The sequence below is a fragment of the Schistocerca gregaria genome, chromosome 5 (assembly GCF_023897955.1).
Source record: "Schistocerca gregaria isolate iqSchGreg1 chromosome 5, iqSchGreg1.2, whole genome shotgun sequence".
NCBI classification, from domain to species: Eukaryota; Metazoa; Arthropoda; class Insecta; order Orthoptera; family Acrididae; genus Schistocerca; species Schistocerca gregaria.
Window position 1 is genome coordinate 277,049,638 of NC_064924.1, and position 20,983 is coordinate 277,070,620.

The window sequence follows — 20,983 nt, forward strand, 5'->3', positions numbered from 1 at the left end:
TTAACAAGCTTCTTTAAGTCCTCCGTTTAAACACTGGAGTTTAAAAAGGAGACACCTAACATGAAGGGGCGGTCACTACTCGTCAACGCTGCAGAGAAGACGCGAACTGCAGTGAGCATGTTGTCATGTGTTGAGTACACTGGCGACGTGTGAGCGGTTGGATGTGTAGCTCCTTGCCTTCGGAGGTCGTGTACTGCCTGTTCGAGCATAATTGCAAGTTGAGTTAGTGGAATGTTTAATCATTAAGTAATAAATGATGACTAACTGAAAACCTCAGCTGCAGACAGGTGGTGTTGATACACCTCGATGTGGACAGCTGAAAATGTGTGCCCCGACCGGGACTCGAACCTGGGATCTCCTGCTTACATGGCAGATGCTCTATCCACCTGAGCCACCGAGGACACAGATGAATAGCGTGACTGCAGGGACTTATCCCTTGCAAGCTTCCTGTCAGGCTCACATTCCCAACTGTCCACAATTCTACATATGTATTGTACCTTATAGAAATTTATTCCAGGGAAAAGCTGGATGGTCATCAACAGTAACTGTTCTTTCGAGAACAAGTTACTGTCTTCATATATTAAGTAATAAGTTTGCATAACCAGTGTCTCTTCTGCCCTGTGGCCTCCGGCGATCGGGTTTCCTGTCCCCGACACCGGTGTAATTGAAGACAGTGATCTTTCCTCCTCCTCTCGTTACTGCCCAATGGGAGGTGTAGTTTTGGCAGTTTAACTGTTTTGCTATTCTGTCGTGTGTTATGAGTAAATTCATGCTTCTTGTTGGTTGATCATGTGGTCACTCATTCAGGACTGTGTGGTGTAATGTTTCCTTGCATGACGTTAGCTCTAATTCTGTCAGCAAGTTAAGCCATCTTATTACAAGTTTTCGCTGGCTAAAAGCCAGTGCAGTGACCAGCCTGAGAGTGGCATTTGGGTTTACAGGCGTATTTAAATTGGTCAGTATTCTGCCTAGCCTGAGCATCACTGAGTGGGTGATGTGTGGCCGCCTTACACGGGTCCGTCATATCTGTTATGTTCTAATGATATTCCAGGACACTTCTGTTTAAAAACGTTTTGCATTCCTCCATTCCTTTATTGCCATTAATCGTATGTTTGCTGAGACCTTTGATTTTTTTTTTAAATGGCGGTGTTGGTAGCTTCACTACCTCACCATACCTTATTAACAAAGTTCTATATTTACTTTAATAGCCTGTTTGAATATGTCCTTTAATTTTTTTTAAACTGTTGTATTGCTATAAATTACTTGATTGCCGTTAGTGGAGTGTTTTGAAAGGCTGTTATTGCCGTACTGCTAGTTTCTGCAAGATATGAATAAAATATTTGTGTGCGAAAATCTCAACTTGACAGTACTCTACTAGAAATTTGGCCCCATTTCCGAACTTGTGGTGTGGCTTGTAAGTGACCGTAACCACTGTGTGCGTCATACTCAAATGCATATTATGTAAGTATTCCTTAGTACATTCTTTACAGGTTTTGTACACCTTTAAAATTAGTGATAGTAACAAGGGTTACTATTTGCCTACCCTGTCTAACTCAAATGAAGCATTACTTTAGTTTTGGTGCTTTAGTTAATTAACAACCTGGAGATTACTATCTGTGTCGCTACTCTCTATGTACATTGGTAATAGTAAGGTGTTAGGACCAATTTTCAGCACCTGTGGAAGTAAAACCGGTGATATCTGTTATGTAAGAGAACATTTTTGTCCTCTGGCTCGCCGGAAAGTACTACCCAGGGAGCAATATTTCTTCTTCCTTTTTTGGTGTGTGTGTGTGTGTGTGGGGGGGGGGGGGGGGGGGGGGAATTGTTCTTCCTTCGGTTCTAACATTTCTAGTATTTTATTTCCTTTATTTCTTCTTCACCAGGAACACCACGTCTGGCCTCCCTCTTTCCATATTCATTCAACAGTTTACACTACGGAAACTATTCTCTTATGTAAATACTTAAACCTGTTTTCAAAGGGTTGCCACAGGAGTAACACATGTACAAGTACCTCCCAAATGAAGTTTGACAACATTGGGATAGCAACGGAAGCTGATAATTACTTGATTTCTACATCAGCGCACTAAAAGAAAGTCATGAATTAACTGAAACATTAGAGGATGAATCAGAGGTGGTTTACCAGCCCTCTTTGTGGTTAATATGCAAGTACAAATAAAGCAAGACAATGAATACACTGGAAATGCTTTGTGTAAATAGCTTCCATTTCAATAAGTATACACTTGATAAAATAAAAAAGACAAACTGTTACTATTGTAATTTCATAATACTAAAGAATGTTTGGAAATAAATATATTATTCATTATTTTATAGAGTTGTGACAATGACCTTTATCTATGGGCAATGATATGTGGTGTAACATACCACTTTTGGTAAATGATGGATTACCCAAAACGTAGCTAGCTGAAGAACTGTGATTGCTATAGTGAAACTATTTGTTATTAGTTTATTAGTTTGTAATTGTAAACTCTTTGGAATTTGTTATTGTTTGTGCATGTACACTAGCCCAGATGAATGTCGCACGTCTCCAAGGCAGGACAGGATGGCAGTTTGAGAGAGAGAGAGAGAGAGAGAGAGAGAGAGAAAAGATTCATTTTATTTGTCAGATTCGTACAGAACTGCCACTAGTACAGTCAGATTAAGAGTGAAATGTGGCATTCCCTTATATCAAAAATTGTAACAGAAGACCTAATATAACTGTTAATGGAAGAAATATTTTCTCTGATTCAGCAGAGAGCTGAGATTTGGTAACATTTTACAGATTCCAGCACAAAAATTCCTGCAGCAGTGAAATTGTCCATATGAAGAAATAACTGCAGATTTATGTGTATATTTTTTCAGAAGGAAATAGTTCAGTTCATAGTTTGAGAGTAACACTATTTCAGACATAGGGAACAATTCACAATCTACTTTATGTAAGTAATAATTACCCTTTTGATGTAAACAGACTACAGGACAAAAATGATGGCGATTTATTGCACAGTGTTTAAAAAGAAGGGATTGCATTAGAAAATACCTGTAAAATTCTGGAGAAGATTCCCTGTATCTTCCTGTAATGTCATGTAATGGCATGACCCACAAATTTCTCTCGTATATTGAGCGTCTGAATTCTGCAGTAGCAATCTGTCTACGAGACCGAGTCCAGGGCGCACGCTGAGGTCGTCTCGCTGGTGGGAGTGGCTGCAGAACTACAGGATTCACTTCTTCTATACGAAATCTGCCATTATTTCCAGTCATTGTTGTCCTTCAGGAAAAAGAAAGGAAAAATATTCTTTATGAAACTATGTACTAATCTTATTGTTGGTATAATTTTGTGCATTTCACAATATATGGACACTGGAAATAGAACTAGAAACATTATAAACAGTTGCTACAATAGGACAGTTTGTATAAAAGAGGACCAATAGCAGTAACTGAAGCATAACAGAGCTTATCTGAATAATAACACCGAAACAACATCAGTTTACTATCACCAGCAGTATTGTTACAGAATGCCACAGCTTGGGATTATAAAAAATCAACCAAACTGAAGCAAAAGAAAATTTCACAGTAAGTGGTAGTTAAATGCTGTATGATGCCACCTACATGACAAAGAGTTTTTTTCCCCTCCAGTATACATTGCTTTGATAAAAGTTTCTTCTGGACAATTTTTATGCCTAAATTCTAGGTAATGCACCTTCATTGTCTTCACCTGGTGTTTTGTTACTTCCCAACTTGTTTCACAAAATAAAGTCATTGTATAGGTTACTTTGCTGTCATAAAAAAACACAAAGTACGTTTCCATCCACACAACTATGAGACACTTCATCAATATCTGGTAATGCACCCATAATCACGAAAAAGCAAACTTTTTGACTATTCTGTCACACTCAGTTACAATATGGTTATTACTTTGAAATACCAACCTGAAATAATTATTGTCTATTGAATCAGAGTGGATGACACCTACTTGCAGTGAAATCACTCCTACAATGAAAAATATGCTACATGCAACTTATTTACTTCCAAGGTCATTTTTTTAAATTTCCTATTATTCACACAGTAGTATAAGTTTTACTGACGCTTCAAATACAAAACTTCCTGGCAGATTAAAACTGTGCACCGGGCCGAGACTCAAACTCAGAACCTTTGCCTTTCGTAGGCAAGTGCTCTACCATCTGAGCTACCCAAGCACGACTCACGCCTCGTCCTCACAGCTTTACTTCTGCCAGTATGGGGCGTGAGTCGGGCTTGGCTAGCTCAGTTGGTAAAGCACTTGTCCGCGAAAGCAAAGGTCCCGAGTTCGAGTCTCGGCCTGGCACACAGTTTTAATCTGCCAGGAAGTTTCATATCAGTGCACACTCCGCTGCAGAGTGAAAATCTCATTCTGCTTAAAATATAGTTTGTTTTGCTGAAGATTTTTTATTTTGCAGGACTGTTTGATATTTGATGTTTAAAACCTCAAAGTACCATGTGCTCTAAAAATTTCTACTCTTTTTTTTTTGCTGAAACATTGGCCTAAACTGATTTAAAGTACTAAGTTCACATATTATAAAAATTAGTATGACTTTATGCAACATGCAATAATTCAGAAGTTTGCAACCTGGTCAATTAATATTTTAAAAAACATGTGGATTATTAAAGGATACAACAAAATGTGTATTAATTACATTTACATCTTCATCTATACATGTTCATGCCCACGACACTGTGTATTTTGCAAGAAAAATAATCATGGACAAAGGGATTGGTACTTTAAAACAAAAATATAATTCAAGAACCAAAAAAAGAGACTTTTCAGGTTCTGTCGTCACTGGAAAATGAAAAACACACAAAGAAAGACTGTTATTTTAAGGACAAAAACAACACAATCATAGCAGTTTTCAGCTAAGAAAAAGTATCAAAACAGATTCAGTCACTGATGAACACAAGGAAGAAGACATCACTCATGGAAACAAAAAAGAAGGCTGTAATAACTTCAAGTTGAACAAATATATTTCAAGGAAGATGCAATACATGAAAGTCACAGATCAAATAAACAGAGTAAGACGTGTATACACTTTAACAGTCAAATCATAACTGAGTCCAAGTCTAACGGCCCCTGGCTGTCATAGTAAGACCAATTTCAGCGCTGTCACCCAGTGGCTGCTTGATTCAGATCGGTGTCTGCTCAAGTGATCATGATGCATCAAGCATAGAGCCTATGATCTCCAGCGGACTTTTCTGTGGTGTCACCACCAGACACCACACTTTCTAGGTGGTAGCCTTTAAATTGGCCGCGGTCTAGTAGTATACGTCGGACCCGCGTGTCGCCACTATCAGTGATTGCAGACTGAGCGCCGCCACACGGCAGGTCTAGAGATACTTCCTAGCACTCGCCCCAGTTGTACAGCCGACTTTGCTAGTGATGGTTCACTGACAAATCACGCTCTAATTTGCCGAGACGATAGTTAGCATAGCCTTCAGCTACGTTATTTGCTACGACCTAGCAAGGAGCCAGTATCTGTACTATTGATATTGCGAATCATGTACCATAAATAGCAACGTTCTTCATTAATGGATCAAAGTTAAGTATTCCACCAGCTACATCCGTTTTTCTCAATTCTAATTCCCTTTTCATGTTCCAGACTTCACGCCAGCCTGCGTGAGCTTAGACGCATGCACTTCGGTCTCCTTTTAGTAATACGGTGTTGGCTCTCCTGCCAACCACAACATTGGCGAAGAGAGTAAAAGTGTTCTTATCGATATTGCCCTGATTTACTTGTGCAATGGCTTCGTCACAATCTCCAGATTTATCGCTTACAGAATAAGCAGATGCAGGCCTTACTAGATGCCCTTGGGCAGCTCGTCCAGGATCAACGTGCAATGCAAAACGATGCGGCAGCAGCCGCTTCACCGCTAACGCAGCCGCAACACGCTGTTGCACCCCCTTTTCGACCTTTTGATGCTGCACTGGAAAGCTGGACGGAGTGGTCACGCCAATTTGGATTCCATCTCGCCGTCTACAGAATTCAAGGTAACATACCGTGTGATAGTCGAATTATTTCCCCGCCGCGATGTAGCAACTCTGTCCTACGAAGAAATTCTGTCTGCATTAGATGCATATTTCAAAGAATCAGTCAATGTAGTTGCGAAACGGTATGCCTTCTTTCGTACAAAACGTACGGCAGGTCAGACTAATCGGGAGTCGGTTGCAACCTTGCAAGGACTTACTAGGGATTTGAGTGTCAATGTGGACTCCCTTATTCAGATACTATGGTACATGATGCAATTGCACAGAACGTTTCTGATGTTCGTATAAGGGAACAGATTTTGAAACTAGTAAATCCCTCCCTTCAACAAGTGATGGACATATTGGATCGGCAGGACACACTTTACTTTGTTCATGAATCATTTGAAACTTCGCCAGCAGTGTGTCAGGTTAACCGGCCCGCCGGGCGAGCTGTTCGGGCCAGTAAACAGCCCTCGTGCCCGGCCGCGCCGCTGCCGCTAGGCTCTCAGCCACGTGTACTGCGCCGGAAAGCTAATGCAGTGATCAAATCATGCCCATGGTGTGCTACTAAACATTCGCGTGAGAATTGCCCGTCACGCCAAGCTATCTGCTTTTATTGTAATAAAAAAGGACATGTTCAGAGTGTTTGCCAGAAAAAGCTCAGATCGGTAGCTCGAAACCATTCCAGGCCCGTTGTTTCGCGCCGGAATCGGATTCGAACCAAGGATACTCAGGCTCGCGAAACTTCGCCCATGGAAATTCATGTAGTTCATTCCACTCCGCCTAGTGCCACTCTCAATAACAGTGACTGTGTTCGTCCCAGAAATAGTGTGCGTCGACATCGCCGGAACTCCCATCAAGTCGTAAGTGATTACGTACCAGTGTCAGTTCACATTGCACGAGACAGTCGCTCTTGTCGTCAGCGGGACAGTAAACTTTTTGTAGACTTGGACATTAACGGCAAAGTGATACCATTCCAGCTCGATACCGGAGCTGCAGTTTCACTGATCAACCAAGACACTTACAAACTGCTGGGCACACCTCAGTTGCGTGCCGCAAATGTTAAGTTAACTAGCTACTCCGGTCCAGCGATCCCTGTGGTAGGACAGTGCAGCCTTCTTGCAACATACAAAGGACAAACAAAACTTGTATCATTTTACGTCCTTTGTTCTTCTTCTGCAGTGAACTTGTTTGGTTTTGATTTATTTCAGTTGTTTAACTTGTCTATAGTAAATCAGGTCCTATCAGTGAACCAGATGTTGCCTTCAGACAGTGTTTCTCGTCTATGTGAAGAATTTGCAGACATTTCTGCACCAGGCCTCAGTTGCGCTAAGAACTATAAAGCACATTTGGAACTGAAAGTAAACACGCAACTGAAAGTAAACGCGCAACCGAAATTTTTCAGAGCGTGCAATGTTCCCCACGCATTGCGTTATGAGGTCACAAAAACATTAAATGATTTGGAATCACAAGGTGTAATTGAACGTGTGTAGGCTTCTCTCTGGGCATCACCCTTAGTAATTTTGCCAAAACCGTCCGGAAAATTGAGACTCTGTGTGGACTTCAAGGCAATAGTGAATCCACAACTAGTGATTGCAACTTTTCCTTTACCCCGCCCGCAAGATCTTTTTGACAAACTGTGCCCGGGTAAATATTTATCGAAGTTGGACCTGGCAGATGCGTACTTGTAAATACCAGTGGACAAAGAATTCCAGTGCGTTTTGGTGGTTAACAAAGCATCTTGGTTTGTATCGATTCAAACAACTACCATTCGGGTGTGCATCCGCCCCTGCATTGTTTCAGCAATATCTACAAACTGTTTGTGCGTCGGTCACTACTGCACCAAATTATCTGGACGATATTGTGATCGCCGGAAAGACGGAAGAAGAACATTTGGCCAATCTCAGAACATTATTTTAGGTCTTGCGACAAAATGGTCTTCGCTTGCGGAAGTACAAATGTGTCTTTTTTGCTCGGGACTTGCCATACTTGGGGCCATGTACTCAATGCCCAAGGCATACATCCCAGTCCCACGCACCTTTGTGCCATACAAGACTTGCCGTCGCCGCAGAATCTGAAGCAGCTACAGAGCATGCTGGGAAAAATCAACTATTATAATAGATATATTCTGCATGCCTCTTCCATTTCAGCTCCGCTTCATCGCTTACGCCGTAAAGGTGTTCCTTTCATCTGGACGCCGGAATGCAACCGCGCCTTTCGCCAGTTGAAATCTACTTTGCTTTCACATACTTTCCTTACGCCATTCGACCCCCAGAAGGCCCTCTTGTTGATGGTGGATGCATCGGATTTCGGGATCGGTGCTGTGCTTGCGAAAAAGATGGATCGCACGATCACCCTATTGCCTTTGAGTCCAAATTGCTCTCGTCTGCGCAATGAAATTATTCACAGGTCGAGAAAGAAGCGTTGGCTCTCGTATTTGGTGTTACAAAGTTTCATGATTTCTCGTATGGTCGTCACTTTACCATAATCACAGACCACAAACCTTTGACATCGCTTTTTCATCAGACCAAGCCTGTACTTCCACGTACAGTGCAGAAATTCATTCGCTGGTCTATTTTCCTCTCGCAGTACCGCTACGATATCTTGTATCGGTCCACTGCTATGCATGGAAACGCCGATGCGTTGTCCCGCTTGCCTGTTGCTGAGGATAGGGCATTCGATTCTTCCGAACTTGCTTGCATGTTCATTGATGCGGAAACCGATGACGTGGTCGAATCGTTTCCAATTGATTTTCATCGTGTAGCTACAGCCACAGCTGCCCACCCTGTCCTTGCTCCCGTTTTGCGTTTTGTTGCTACGCAATGGCCCTTGTCAAAGTCACGGATCGGGGACCCATTGGTTCACCGATTTTTTACTCACAAGGAGAGACTTTTTGTACAACGTGGTGTTTTGCTGTTGCATTCTGATAAAGATCAGTCCAGGGTCATGGTACCACGTTCGTTACAGTCTTCTGTCTTACAGCTTCTCCACCAAGGACATTGGGGTATAGTGAGAATGAAACAACTTGCTCGTCAGCACTGTACTTGGTTCGGAATCGATACCACAATTACGAATATGTGCTCTTCTTGCATGGTGTGTGCCGAACAACAATCAGCACCACCGCGGAAATTCTTTGCATGGCCAAATGCCACTTCCCCTTGGCAACGCTTACGCATTGATTTTGCTGGTCCATTCTGGAATGCTCGATGGTTGGTTGTGCTAGATTCATTCAGTAATTTTCCTTTTGTTGTCCGGATGTCTTCCACGACGTCATCTGCCACCATCCAAGCGTTATCCGCTATCTTTTGCATTGAAGGTCTTCCACAGACTATTGTTTCCAGCAATGGCCTACAATTCATGTCTGCAGAATTTCAGTCATTCTGCAAGGCCAATGGTATTCAACATCTGATGTCCGCACCGTTTTCGCCACAGTCAAACGGTGCCACTGAACGATTGGTCAGGACTTTCAAGTCACAGATGTTGAAGTTGAAAGAGTCGCATTCTCGAGAGGACGCGTTATTGCTCTTTTTGTCCTCGTATCGCTCTCAGCCCCGAGATGGTCGCTCGCCGGCTGAGTTGCTCCACGGTCATCGGTCATTATCATCGAACCTTGATGTCTTTGCTCGGACGCGCTATGTATCTGGTTTTGGGGGCCTATGGTGATGTGCGTCGGCATCTCAATCAACTGTGCCTCTGTCGTCACACGGGATCTGCCGCTCGCCGTCTGCTTTCAGCGACGGTGCTGTCCGGTCAGCGCCCTGGGGACCCATCTACTGGCTCGCCTCAGCCCCAGGTGTTACTGACGCTGCCTTCCATTTTGCCCCATGGCGACGCGCCGCCGCCGCCTGTTCTCCTGCCAGCGACGCCCGCAGTGGACCCGTCGCTGCAACCGCTGGGCGCCTCTGGGTCACGCGCCGCCGATCGCTTCCTGTGACCAGTTGTCCTCCGACATAGAACTCTTGCCCGCTCTGGATCATATGTCGTCTTCGCCTGTTGGGTGCCCTGGCCCGATGGAGGTCGACCCTTCGGCCCCTCCTGTCTCTCTGCGGGTGCATACACCGCATGTTGGCGTGCACCCAGGAGCAGGTTTTCAGGCGTTTCCTAGCTCCCCGCGGTCCGAATGGCAGGGTGCGGGTGGCACAGCCTCGCCTGTTGTTAGGATCCCCACCTCGTCGCATACGTCAACATGGGGTGCTCCCCACAGAGGGCAGAAGCCTTTTGCCACAACCGTACACCGATTTGCGGGGGAGGAATGTGGTGTCACCGCCAGACACAACATTTGCTAGGTGGTAGCCTTTAAATTGGCCGCGGTCCAGTAGTATACATCGGACCCGCGTGTCACCACTATCAGCTATTGCAGACCGAGCGCCGCCACACGGCAGGTCTAGAGAGACTTCCTAGCACTCGCCCCAGTTGTACAGCCGACTTTGCTAGCGATGGTTCACTGACAAATTACGCTCTCATTTGCCAAGATAATAGTTAGCATAGCCTTCAGCTACGTTATTTGCTATGACCTAGCAAGGCGCCAGTATCCGTACTATTGATATTGTGAATCACGTACCATAAAGGGCGACGTTCTTCATTAATGGATTAAAGTTAAGTATTCCACCAGCTACGTCCGTTTTTCTCAATTCTAATTCCCTTTTCATGTTCCAGACCTCATGCCAGCCTGCATGAGCTTAGACGCGTGCACTTCGGCCTCCTTTTAGTAATGCGGTGTTGGCTCTCCTGCCAACCGCAACATTTTCTGTGCTTGAATAGCAAGTATAACATCATGTAACATTGTGCATGATATAATACTATGTTTCAACACGCTCTGTGGCGATTTTGTATGGCATGCTGCTATAGGCATATTTAAATATGGTCTTATTTTGTTCAAGTCTGCAGTATAGCTCGTGCCATGACAGCTTGAATATTTCTCATGTTTGTCGCTCTGAGGAGCATTGTTTATGCATTAGAAAATGGAGTAAAGTCTAATATTTGAGATATTGGGTTCTGTTCATGTTTAATAGAAGTGTGAAAACAGTGGAGGCAATTCAAAACACCTGTGCCTTGTAACATATGAGTGATATCGAGAAAGTAAAGTTGTATAATTTCAAACACGATCGTTTTCAGATAAATTAATCACCACATTCAGGAAGACAAACCGGCATTGATGAGGGATGTTTCTGTGATTTACTACTATGGCCAATGACCATTTTTTTCCAATAACTGGCAAGCAAGTGTGAAACCCAGTAACCTTCGTGTGACACTTGCCAACAGTAGTCATACTGAGATTAAAAGAAAGGAAGTAGGATTATGGTACAGCGTCTCATCAAAAACAAGATTAGACAGAAAGCAAAATCTCTAACTGAAAAGGTTGGAGAAGAAAGTCGTCTGTGCACTTTCAAAGCTAAGTTTGCCATAGTATATTTAAGAAAGTCACTGTAAACCTAAATCAGTGCAGTCTGATGGCAAAGTACTATATGTAACTTCATAAGGAGAAAACAGTGAGTAAGCCATAACAAACATTAGCTCAAAGGCCTGTGTACATCCACAAAATGTATTGTTATTGATATACAACTGGTGGCACAAAAAAAAAGGTGTTTTGTGTTATGAACTGCTTCATAGGACAATTGTTGCCACCGAATGCAACCTGGAAGGAGCATGGCTGGCAAACATATCTACCTCACGTCTTTTAATCTGGTAGTTGCATGTGTTTACTTTTCTCATCCCTTATCAATGAACCACCAAGGAAGTTGGTTTTTGATTTCCTTCGTTTGTTTTGGTTTGGTGACTGCACTTTAAACACGGCTTAACTCAGAGTCAGTGAGTTGCTACACACTTGGGACAGAGAAACTGCCTGTGAATCATCAGATGGGTTTCGATAACGACGTGGAATATCTTGTTGACAGGTTCTCTGATTTTTGTGTGTATTTTATTCAGTACCCTCAAAGGAAAAACTATTAATATGCACTACTCTAATGCAACTGGTGTCTCATAATAATACAATACATCAAATGGCTATCTTAATTAAACGAGAAGTCTTTTGTCATACTCACGTAGCTGTTTCACAGAGGAAGACTGCACTGTAGTTCCTTTTCTAGATTGTCACGCAGATGACAAAATGGTAGATATCGAAATAGAAGACAGAGGGATAGAAAAAAATTAAAATTGCTCAAAAGAGGAAAGGCCGCTGGACCTGATGGAAGACCAGTTCAATTTTACACAGAGTACGTGAAGGAACTTGACTCCCTTCTTGCAGCTGTGTACCGTAGGTCTCTAGAAGAGCGTAGTGTCCCAAAAGATTGGAAAAGGGCACAGGTCATCCCCGTTTTCAAGCAGGGACGTTGAACAGATGTGCAGCACTATATACCTGTATCTCTAACGTTGATCAGTTGTAGAATTTTGGAACACTTATTATGTTAGTGTATAATGACCTTTCTGGAGACTATAAATATACTCTGTAGGAATCAGCATGGGTTTCGAAAAAGACAATTGTGTGAAACCCAGCTCACGCTATTCGACCATGAGACTCAGAGGGACATAGACACGGGCTCCCAGGTAGATGCAGTGTTTCTTGACTTCCACAAAGGCGTCTGATACAGTTCCCTACAGTCGTTCAATGAACAAAGTAATAGCACAGGAATATCAGACCAATTGTGTGATTGGATTGAAGAGTTCCTAGATAGCAGAATGCAGCATGTCATTCTTAATGGAGAGAAGTCTTCCGAAGTAAGAGTGATTTCAGGTGTGCTGCAGGGGAGTGTCGTAGGACCGTTGCTACACACAATATATATATATATATAAATGACCTTGTGGATAACATCGGAATTTCACTGAGGCTTTTCGTGGATGATGCTGTAGTATATCAAGAGGTTTTAACAATGGAATTGTACTGAAATGCACGAGGACCTGCAACAAGCTGATGCATGGTGCACGGAATGGCAATTGAATCTCAATGTAGACAAGTGTTATGTGCTGCGAATACATGGAAAGAAAGATCCTTTATCATTCAGCTACAATGTAGCAGGTCAGCAACTGGAAGCAGTTAATTCCATAAATTATCTGGGAGTAGGCATTAGGAGTGATTTAAAATGGAATGACCAGATAAAATTAATAGTCGGTAAAGCAGATGCCAGACTGAGATTCACTGGAAGAATACTCTGGAAATGCTGTCCGAAAACAAAGGAAGTAGGTTACAGTACACTTGTTCGCCCACTGCTTGAATACTGCTCACTGGTGTGGGATCCATACCAGATAGGGTTGATATAAGAGATAGAGAAGATCCAACAGAGAGCAGCGCACTTCGTTACAGGATCATTTAGTAATTGCAAAAGCGTTACGTAGATGTCTCTGCAAGAGAGATGCTCAGTAGTTCGGTACAGGCTTTTGTTGAAGTTTCGAGTACATACCTTCACCGAGGAGTCAAGCAGTATATTGCTCCCTCCTACGTATATCTCGCGAAGAGACCATGAGGATAAGATCAGAAGGATTAGAGCCCACAGAGATGCAGACCGACAACATTTCTTTCCAGAAACAATACGAGACTCGAACAGAACAGAGAACCAATAGAGGTACTCCAGGTACCCTCCGCCACACACTGTGAGGTGGCTTGCGCAGTATGGATGTAGATGTAGATATATAACAATGTGGCTGTTAGAGAGTAGTTGTTGAATGAAACACCATTAACAGAGTATCCAGTGATAAGATATCATTTGCAGATTTTCAGTAGCAGTTCTGCAGTATTTTATGTTCCTTACTTCTAGATTTACTGGTTACTGAATGTAGTGAGATATCTTATGACAACAAAATTTCTGAAGATGTCCTTCTGATATAAATTTAGCTGTCTGTGGCTCTGTCACAGAGCAGGTAAAATGTTACTCTCATGCCAGTTTCAAACTGAGAGTTACTCGTTACAGTGCGTTGACATTTTCACGGTGCAAGTGACCAACTGCTGCATTCACTGTCTCCTCATTGCGCTTGTGATAGCTGATACAAATAATATACAATGTAGAAAACACCGAAGCAGAATCCATTGAAAATCTTTGATTAGTATACCACAAACGAATCGTGAGACTTGCAAGATAATCCTCTGTCATTCCAGCAAACTATCACAGCGTCACCACACATGTTCCACTATGCTGTCATGACCCTACCACAGTCTTAGCAGGATGATTATGTTTCTACAGGCAATGTCTTTCTTGTGTGGGCTAAGAATTTAGGAGTGTACCTTGTACATAAACAATGCTGCAGCTTAATTACTTTTCTTACAATGTCATGAGGAGTATTCTAGTATATATGGTGAGGGAGAAGGATGAAAAGTTGCACAGACCACAGCAATACATATGAGAGAAAATAAACATAATCTACTGAGTTATAGATCTATTTCATTGGCATTGACTTGTAGCAGGGTGTGAGAACAAACAATTAATGTTATGAAATACCCCAGAATATATTACATATTGACACCGAACCAGTGTGGATTTTGAAAACATCACTCTTGTGAGTCACAGCTGGCACTTTATCTGCATGACATACAGTGTACAGGGACTCTCCAACTGATTCCATATTTATACATTTCCAAAAAGGCTTTTGATATCAATCCTCATAAGTGGCTTCCAACCACATGGCTTTCTTATGGACTATCGTCTCAGTTTTGCGATTTCCTGTCTGAAAGGTCACAGTTTGCAGTAATTGACAGGACGTCACTTAGTGAAAAGGAAGTGATGAGTGTGCTGCTGCAAGTAAAGTGATATAGACCTTTTACTTTAATACAGTTAAAATATTTAGAAGACAATCAGAACATTTCTCTTAAATTTGTGGCAGTTAATGCTGCCGTCTAGTAAACTCCTCAGAAGAGCAAAGCAAATAGCAAAATGACGTTTGAAAATATAACTTCACAGTGCAAAATGTGACTTGATCATAAACAATAAAATGTGTGAGGTTCTCCAGATGATTACTAAGAAGGTTTCATCAAGCTTCGACAAATCAATGAGTAAAACTAATTTGAGCGTCACAGATCTAACGAAAGTCCTAGGGCTTACAAATATAAACAACGTAACTTGGAAACATCACATGTTGTGACGAAGGTGAATCAAATGTTGGGTTATTGACACAAACCTTAAAAGACCAAAGAAGTCTACTAAGGAGACTGCCAGCACTACAGTTGTTCGACCTCTTTTGGAATATTGTTGACCACTGCGTGATCATTACCCGACGGAATTGTTAGGAAGTATTTTCTGAACATGTTTGTTTGGAGTGAAGTCTTATATGGAAGTGAAATACGAATGACTAACAGTACCTAGAAGAAGAAATTAGAAGCTTTTGAAATATGGCAATATAGAAGATTAGGTGGGTAGAACGGATACCCAATGTAGAGGTACTGGATCTAATTAAGGAGAAAAAAAGTTTACAGCACTACTTGACTAAAATAAGGGTAGTTTGATAGACACATTCTGAAGCACCAAGCAATAGTTTAATTGATAAAGGGTGGCAGTGTGTGTGTGTGTGTGTGTGTGTGTGTGTGTGTGTGTGTGTGAGAGAGAGAGAGAGAGAGAGAGAGAGAGAGAGAGAGAGAGAGAGAGAATGTGTGTGCTGCATAAAACCAGTCTCTAGGCAAATGACTACAATACTCTAGACAAATGACTACAATATCATCAATTCCATGCACATACAGTACAAATAAATTCTGAAAGCACGCATAGTCATTACTTTACTTATCAACAGTGATAGTTATCAGTACAAATGGCAACTCCAGACTGCAGAAATGTGTTACTGAAATCTTAACTGATGGGATGGGAAAGAAATGAAAAAGGAAAGGTTGAGGTATGGAATTGTTGCTCTAACTAGAACACAAATTACTAGTGACACAAGGAGTTCAAGATGACTGGTTGGCTGTGCCTAGAAACAGAGGACTGAAAATTAGAATGTAAGTGATCAATGGAGTTGCACACATTACATTATTTCACAGGAAAGGAGAGGGGGAAATTGAGCAGAACATACACTATAGATCATGCACTGCATCAATGTCATCTATAACTAATACCCCTTAAGCCAACTAATGTGTACTCAAATTGTATGTATGTGTCATTTATACAATAACAATAATAAGTCAATGAGTGTGAGCCCAACAGAAATAGTCAAATAAAAAATATAATCAAGAGACATATCCACCCACAAGTTAGAAATTGTATCAAAATTATCCTCTAGCTGGCAGTAGTGTGTATATTCATAACTCCTAACACTATTCTAAAGCTGTAATTTATTACTAACCAACAGTAGTGGCCTTTTATTATTTAGTACCAAGAAACAGAAGCATAAAACAGACAAATGCTGTGATTTGGGTAGCAGATATCTTTTCTGTAGCACACACATAGTACTATGGTTTTAGAATCCACTGTGATACTTAAAGCCACAGTGGTGGAACACCACCGAATGATATTAAAATTATTTCAATAAAACATTCTAGATAACATGTAACTTGTATATACTTCATTTGGTGATCAGTTTCAGTCTTTTATCAAACAATTTTTTACTCATGGGTGAAAGCAGGAGCTGGTAATGTGGAGACCACTCTAGAGGCACGTTGAACAGCCTGCTGTCACCTAGGGGTAAAAAATTGCCCACTAGAAGACCAAAACCAATAACCAGACAAATTACAATGTACTCCCAATTATTGATGTGTGGATTATTCGGTTTGCACATTATTTGTGCATCTAAAAATATGTGCAATATTTTTCTCTAGCAAACAGCAATAAACAACCCACCATGTGATAAAAAGTGCCATTTCCATTGTTGACATGACAGCCTTGTGAGAACAGAGTACCATTTACATTGCATCTATCAGCCTTTTCCATATAATTAAAAAAGAAACTCAGTTTTCTGATGTTAATCAGCATTTTCAATAAAGCAAGTTGAAAGTAATTTGTAAAAGAGATGACCGAGAAAGGAAGGAAACACAAGTTGACATTAAAACAAAAATTAGAATTAACTGAAAGATTTGAGAAGGGGGAAACTGCTGCAAAATTAACAGCTGATTATGGTACTGGAATGCAGACTTGTTTGGCACATTAAAAAGAACAAGCAGAAAATAAAGGCTTTTGTCAAGAAATGAAATTCTAGTTCTGGACCATCTGGACTGAAAAAACATGGAAAGATCTAAATCTGATAAATTAGATGCTGCTCTTCTGCAATGGTTTAGCCACAAATGAGCAGAAGAGTTCTGTTTCAGGTGTGATGTGTACTGAAAAAGCTACATATTTTCATGAAGCTCTAGAGTTAGATGGAGAATTTAATGCCTCATCTGGATGGCTAACCAGATTCGAAAAATGTCACGGGATTCACAAACTTATTGTCCAAGGAGATTGGCTTAGTTCAAATTTTGCAGCAGCCGATTGCTTCTGGGAAGAACTCCAGAAATTTATGGAAGACAAATGTTTCACACCAGACCAAATTTATATAATGCAGACATGAGAGTCTGTATTGCAAATGTCTACCAACTGGAACACAAGCTTTCAAGAGCAAAGTTCACGCTCCTGGATATATGTCATCTAAAGAATGCATCACAATTCTGTGAACCACTAATGCTTCTGGGAACCACAAAGTAAAATCTGCTAGTGATAGGAAAATAAAAAAAGACCTTGAGCATTCAAGGATATTGCAGCTAAGGATGTCCCTGTACACTATTACTATAAAAAAAGTGTGAATGGGCAGTTAAGTTTTATAAAACTGGTTCCACACACATCCTGTATGAAGTCTGGCAATTTCTAGAAGAGAAAATATTGCCACAAAATGCTGTTCTATTGCTTGATAATGTCCCTTCACATCCTGATGAGATGATTCTTGTATCTGATGATGGTCTGATAATAACTAAGTTTTTACCTACTAATGTGACTGCCATTATACAGCCAACAGACCAAGCAAGTATGCCCATACCCGGGGGCAACGGGGTGCCACATCCCACCCCCACCCCCCCCCAGCTCTTAGGGAAAGGAAAAAAAATATAGTGTAGTTAGGGGTTTTTCTTTCAAGAAAATGGTAAAAAGTCGGTATTATGTGCGTTTTCAACAGGGTCAGAACTGGAAATTTTTTATGGCTCCTTTCAAGTCAGCTTTCATTTCCCTGAGTATTAAAAATACTCCATACCCCTGCCTTGGCACCCCCACTCCCCCTTCAAACTATCACATGGGCATCCTTAGGCCCAAGGCATAGTTGTATCGGTAAAATGGCACTACCAGGCAGGTCTACTGAGAATGCTAGTTAATGAGGATGATTTGGTGGCAATGTAGGAGAAGTTGACAATTCTACATGCCATACACAGAATTTCTGGTGCCTTGCAAGAAGTCAAACCACATACACTAGTTTGATCACAAAGGAAAAATTCCATATATAGAAGAAAGTGATTTTCAAGGTTTCAATGAAGAAGAAATAAAAACTGCACAAATAATGAATTTGGCAATGGGTTTAAATGGTTTTGATGATGTCAATGAGGAAAACTTGAATTAGTGGCTGAAGACTGACGCATGTGAAGCCAGCTTCCAGTACATGGGAGTTGCCAACATTGTGACTACTGCTTCACAACAAAACAAAGACGGGCACAGTGAATGTGAAAGTGAGGATGAATACAGTCACTTTGCCAGTCATTGTACCGTATTGCAGTGTTCATCTTTTGGATGTGCAGCTCTTGTCCTTTCTTTCCATGTTTGCAGTTAAATTATAGGATATGGGTTCTGCCTTTTTACAAACAGACTGTTTTTTTCTTTTTACTCGTGAGCAAAAAGAAAAAAAAACTGTGTTTGCAAAAAGGCAGAACCCATATTCTAGCATTACAATATGTTGATACTCTTCTGGATTATACGGGCCGGAGGGAGTTTCAGTAAAATGACACCGCTGCAAGAAAAATTTGAAATCCTGTGCAAAAAAAGAAAAAGCCAACTCTTCTCAAAAGAAGAGCAACATCACACACTATTTTCAGAAATAAACATGCCACAGTACCTATGCACAGAACTTGGATAAATTTTCAAACAAAGAATGCTTTCTGAAAATATCTTGATTATTCATGTTTTTATATTACTCATGCATCTTCTCACGCACATTATCCTGCATTATCGGGTGTACATTGATACACAATTTACATGTGAACTAGACTGTTTCACTGAAACAACTTCAATACATTTTCATCGATTGATGTTTTCCTAAGGACTATGTTACAAGAAGTTCTTATTACTGAGTGAAACTCATGTTCATAAATTAGTCATGATTGAAGCCAGTATACTGTGAATAACATGCTTCAGTTTCACACAATGTCAGCCATAAGAGGAGCTGGCCACATAAATATTTGCATATAGTTCTTACAACACTTTGAACAACCAATAATTTCCTTGAAAGACTTCGCTGGGCATGGACACCTGACACATGCTGCCACCAATGGATACGAAGTAGACAGCACCACAAATTGTGCTCTTCTTCTTACTCTCCAAAGATGTCATTTTAAATTGACTAACCTCCAAGCAACATAAAAAAATCTCTTTTCAGAAGGCAGAGATTATATTACTACATGCAAAGGGGTAGTGTTGTTCACAATTCTCACTCTTAAGATCTCCTAGAATCATTAAATATGATACGCAACAAGTCAAAAAATTTGAGATGAGGTTTTATGATATAGGCATACCCTATATTCTCTGACTTAACTTTTAACCATTAACAACTTTTAATTTGGCTATCTACTTAGACTTACCGGAAACAATGACACCCCCCCCCCCCCCCCCCCCACACACACACACTTCTATCATTTCCACACATCTAGAGGTAAAATGAAAGCATATTCTAGGATCACAAATGAAAACAATGCACAAGCGGTCAAGTAAAAACCTGTCTTCTCTCTCTCTCTCTCTCCCCCCCCCCCACCACCCCCTACTAGAAAAAAATTGAAACATATTTTAAAACCCTGGAGCATTCTTTGTAAGGCAAAGAACTGAAGAGATTGATGGAAGTACTAGGCCACAAGAGCTTCATTTTGAGTTAGTGTACGTTATATATTGGTTAAATTCAAACACAAGAAAGTAAATGCAATTAGACAAAACAATATACTTAGTAGACAGTTCTTTCTAATGGTACAAATAGAACTAGTTGTTACTGACAACCCTGATCACACTAGTGACAGTGAAAGTGAGGGTTAGCAGTGACAGTGAAAGTGAAAGTGGGGGTTAGCACTTTCTTCTATTGACCCCTTCTGTCTACGTGAGCATGCTCTAATGTTACTTTATCTCACCTGTATCGAAATCGGGGCATGTCGCGCAGTGTCCAATGATATGAAGCAGTGACTGATACAGTGGTTGTCGCAGTGGGTGCTGCAGCAGTTTCATTTGGTAATAAATCATACTGATCATAGTCCTCAATAGATCTGACATTGTGTATTATGGACTGGAAACTTTGTTTGCATAGAGGGCATTCTGCCTTTACCTGAAATTACAGTGTCTTATCAAAATAGAGAAATTAACACACAGTACTTACAGTCACCTATTTTTTGCATTTGCTGTTCTTGGCAATCACTGCAACAAAATTTTCCACAATTAGCCATGTTCATTATCTGAAATTTTCTCAGGTTGTGTCCAGAAAAGTAAAACAAACAAAATTAAAATTCAGAAACACTGAACCTCAGCAAAACCTTTAACCATAGCTACATAATGATCAACAAATGGCAATAATCACATGCCATAGAGATATGGTAAAGTGGATAATAAACAATAATATATGTCTACAAATAATATTAAACAGTAATGATTATGATAAGCTTATCAATCTGTGATCCCCATTCACAGCTATTAATAATTAATTTAAATAAAATTTGCTCTCACTATAACATATGTAGCTAAGGCTGCTGGCTGATATTTGACTATGGATAATTATAGCCAGATGGCATAGAATGGGATTACCAGCCTTGAATTATATGGGTCTTACTACCAATAAAAACTTTACGAGACCATACACCACACATGCAGTGCAATATCTTTT

At 40.9% G+C, this 20,983-nt stretch overlaps 1 protein-coding gene across 4 annotated transcripts in view; it reads right to left on the minus strand.

The window, feature by feature from the left end:
* Positions 1 to 20,983, minus strand: part of LOC126272155 (E3 ubiquitin-protein ligase Topors) — a 92,090-nt gene that overhangs the window by 17,179 nt on the left and 53,928 nt on the right. For all 4 annotated transcript variants that reach the window (XM_049974783.1, XM_049974785.1, XM_049974787.1 and 1 more), the window contains exons 4-5: positions 20,241 to 20,431; positions 3,035 to 3,262 (exon numbers count right to left, since the gene is read on the minus strand). In XM_049974783.1, coding sequence (XP_049830740.1) covers positions 3,035 to 3,262; positions 20,241 to 20,431 — 419 coding nt within the window. The remainder of the gene's footprint in view (positions 1 to 3,034; positions 3,263 to 20,240; positions 20,432 to 20,983) is intronic.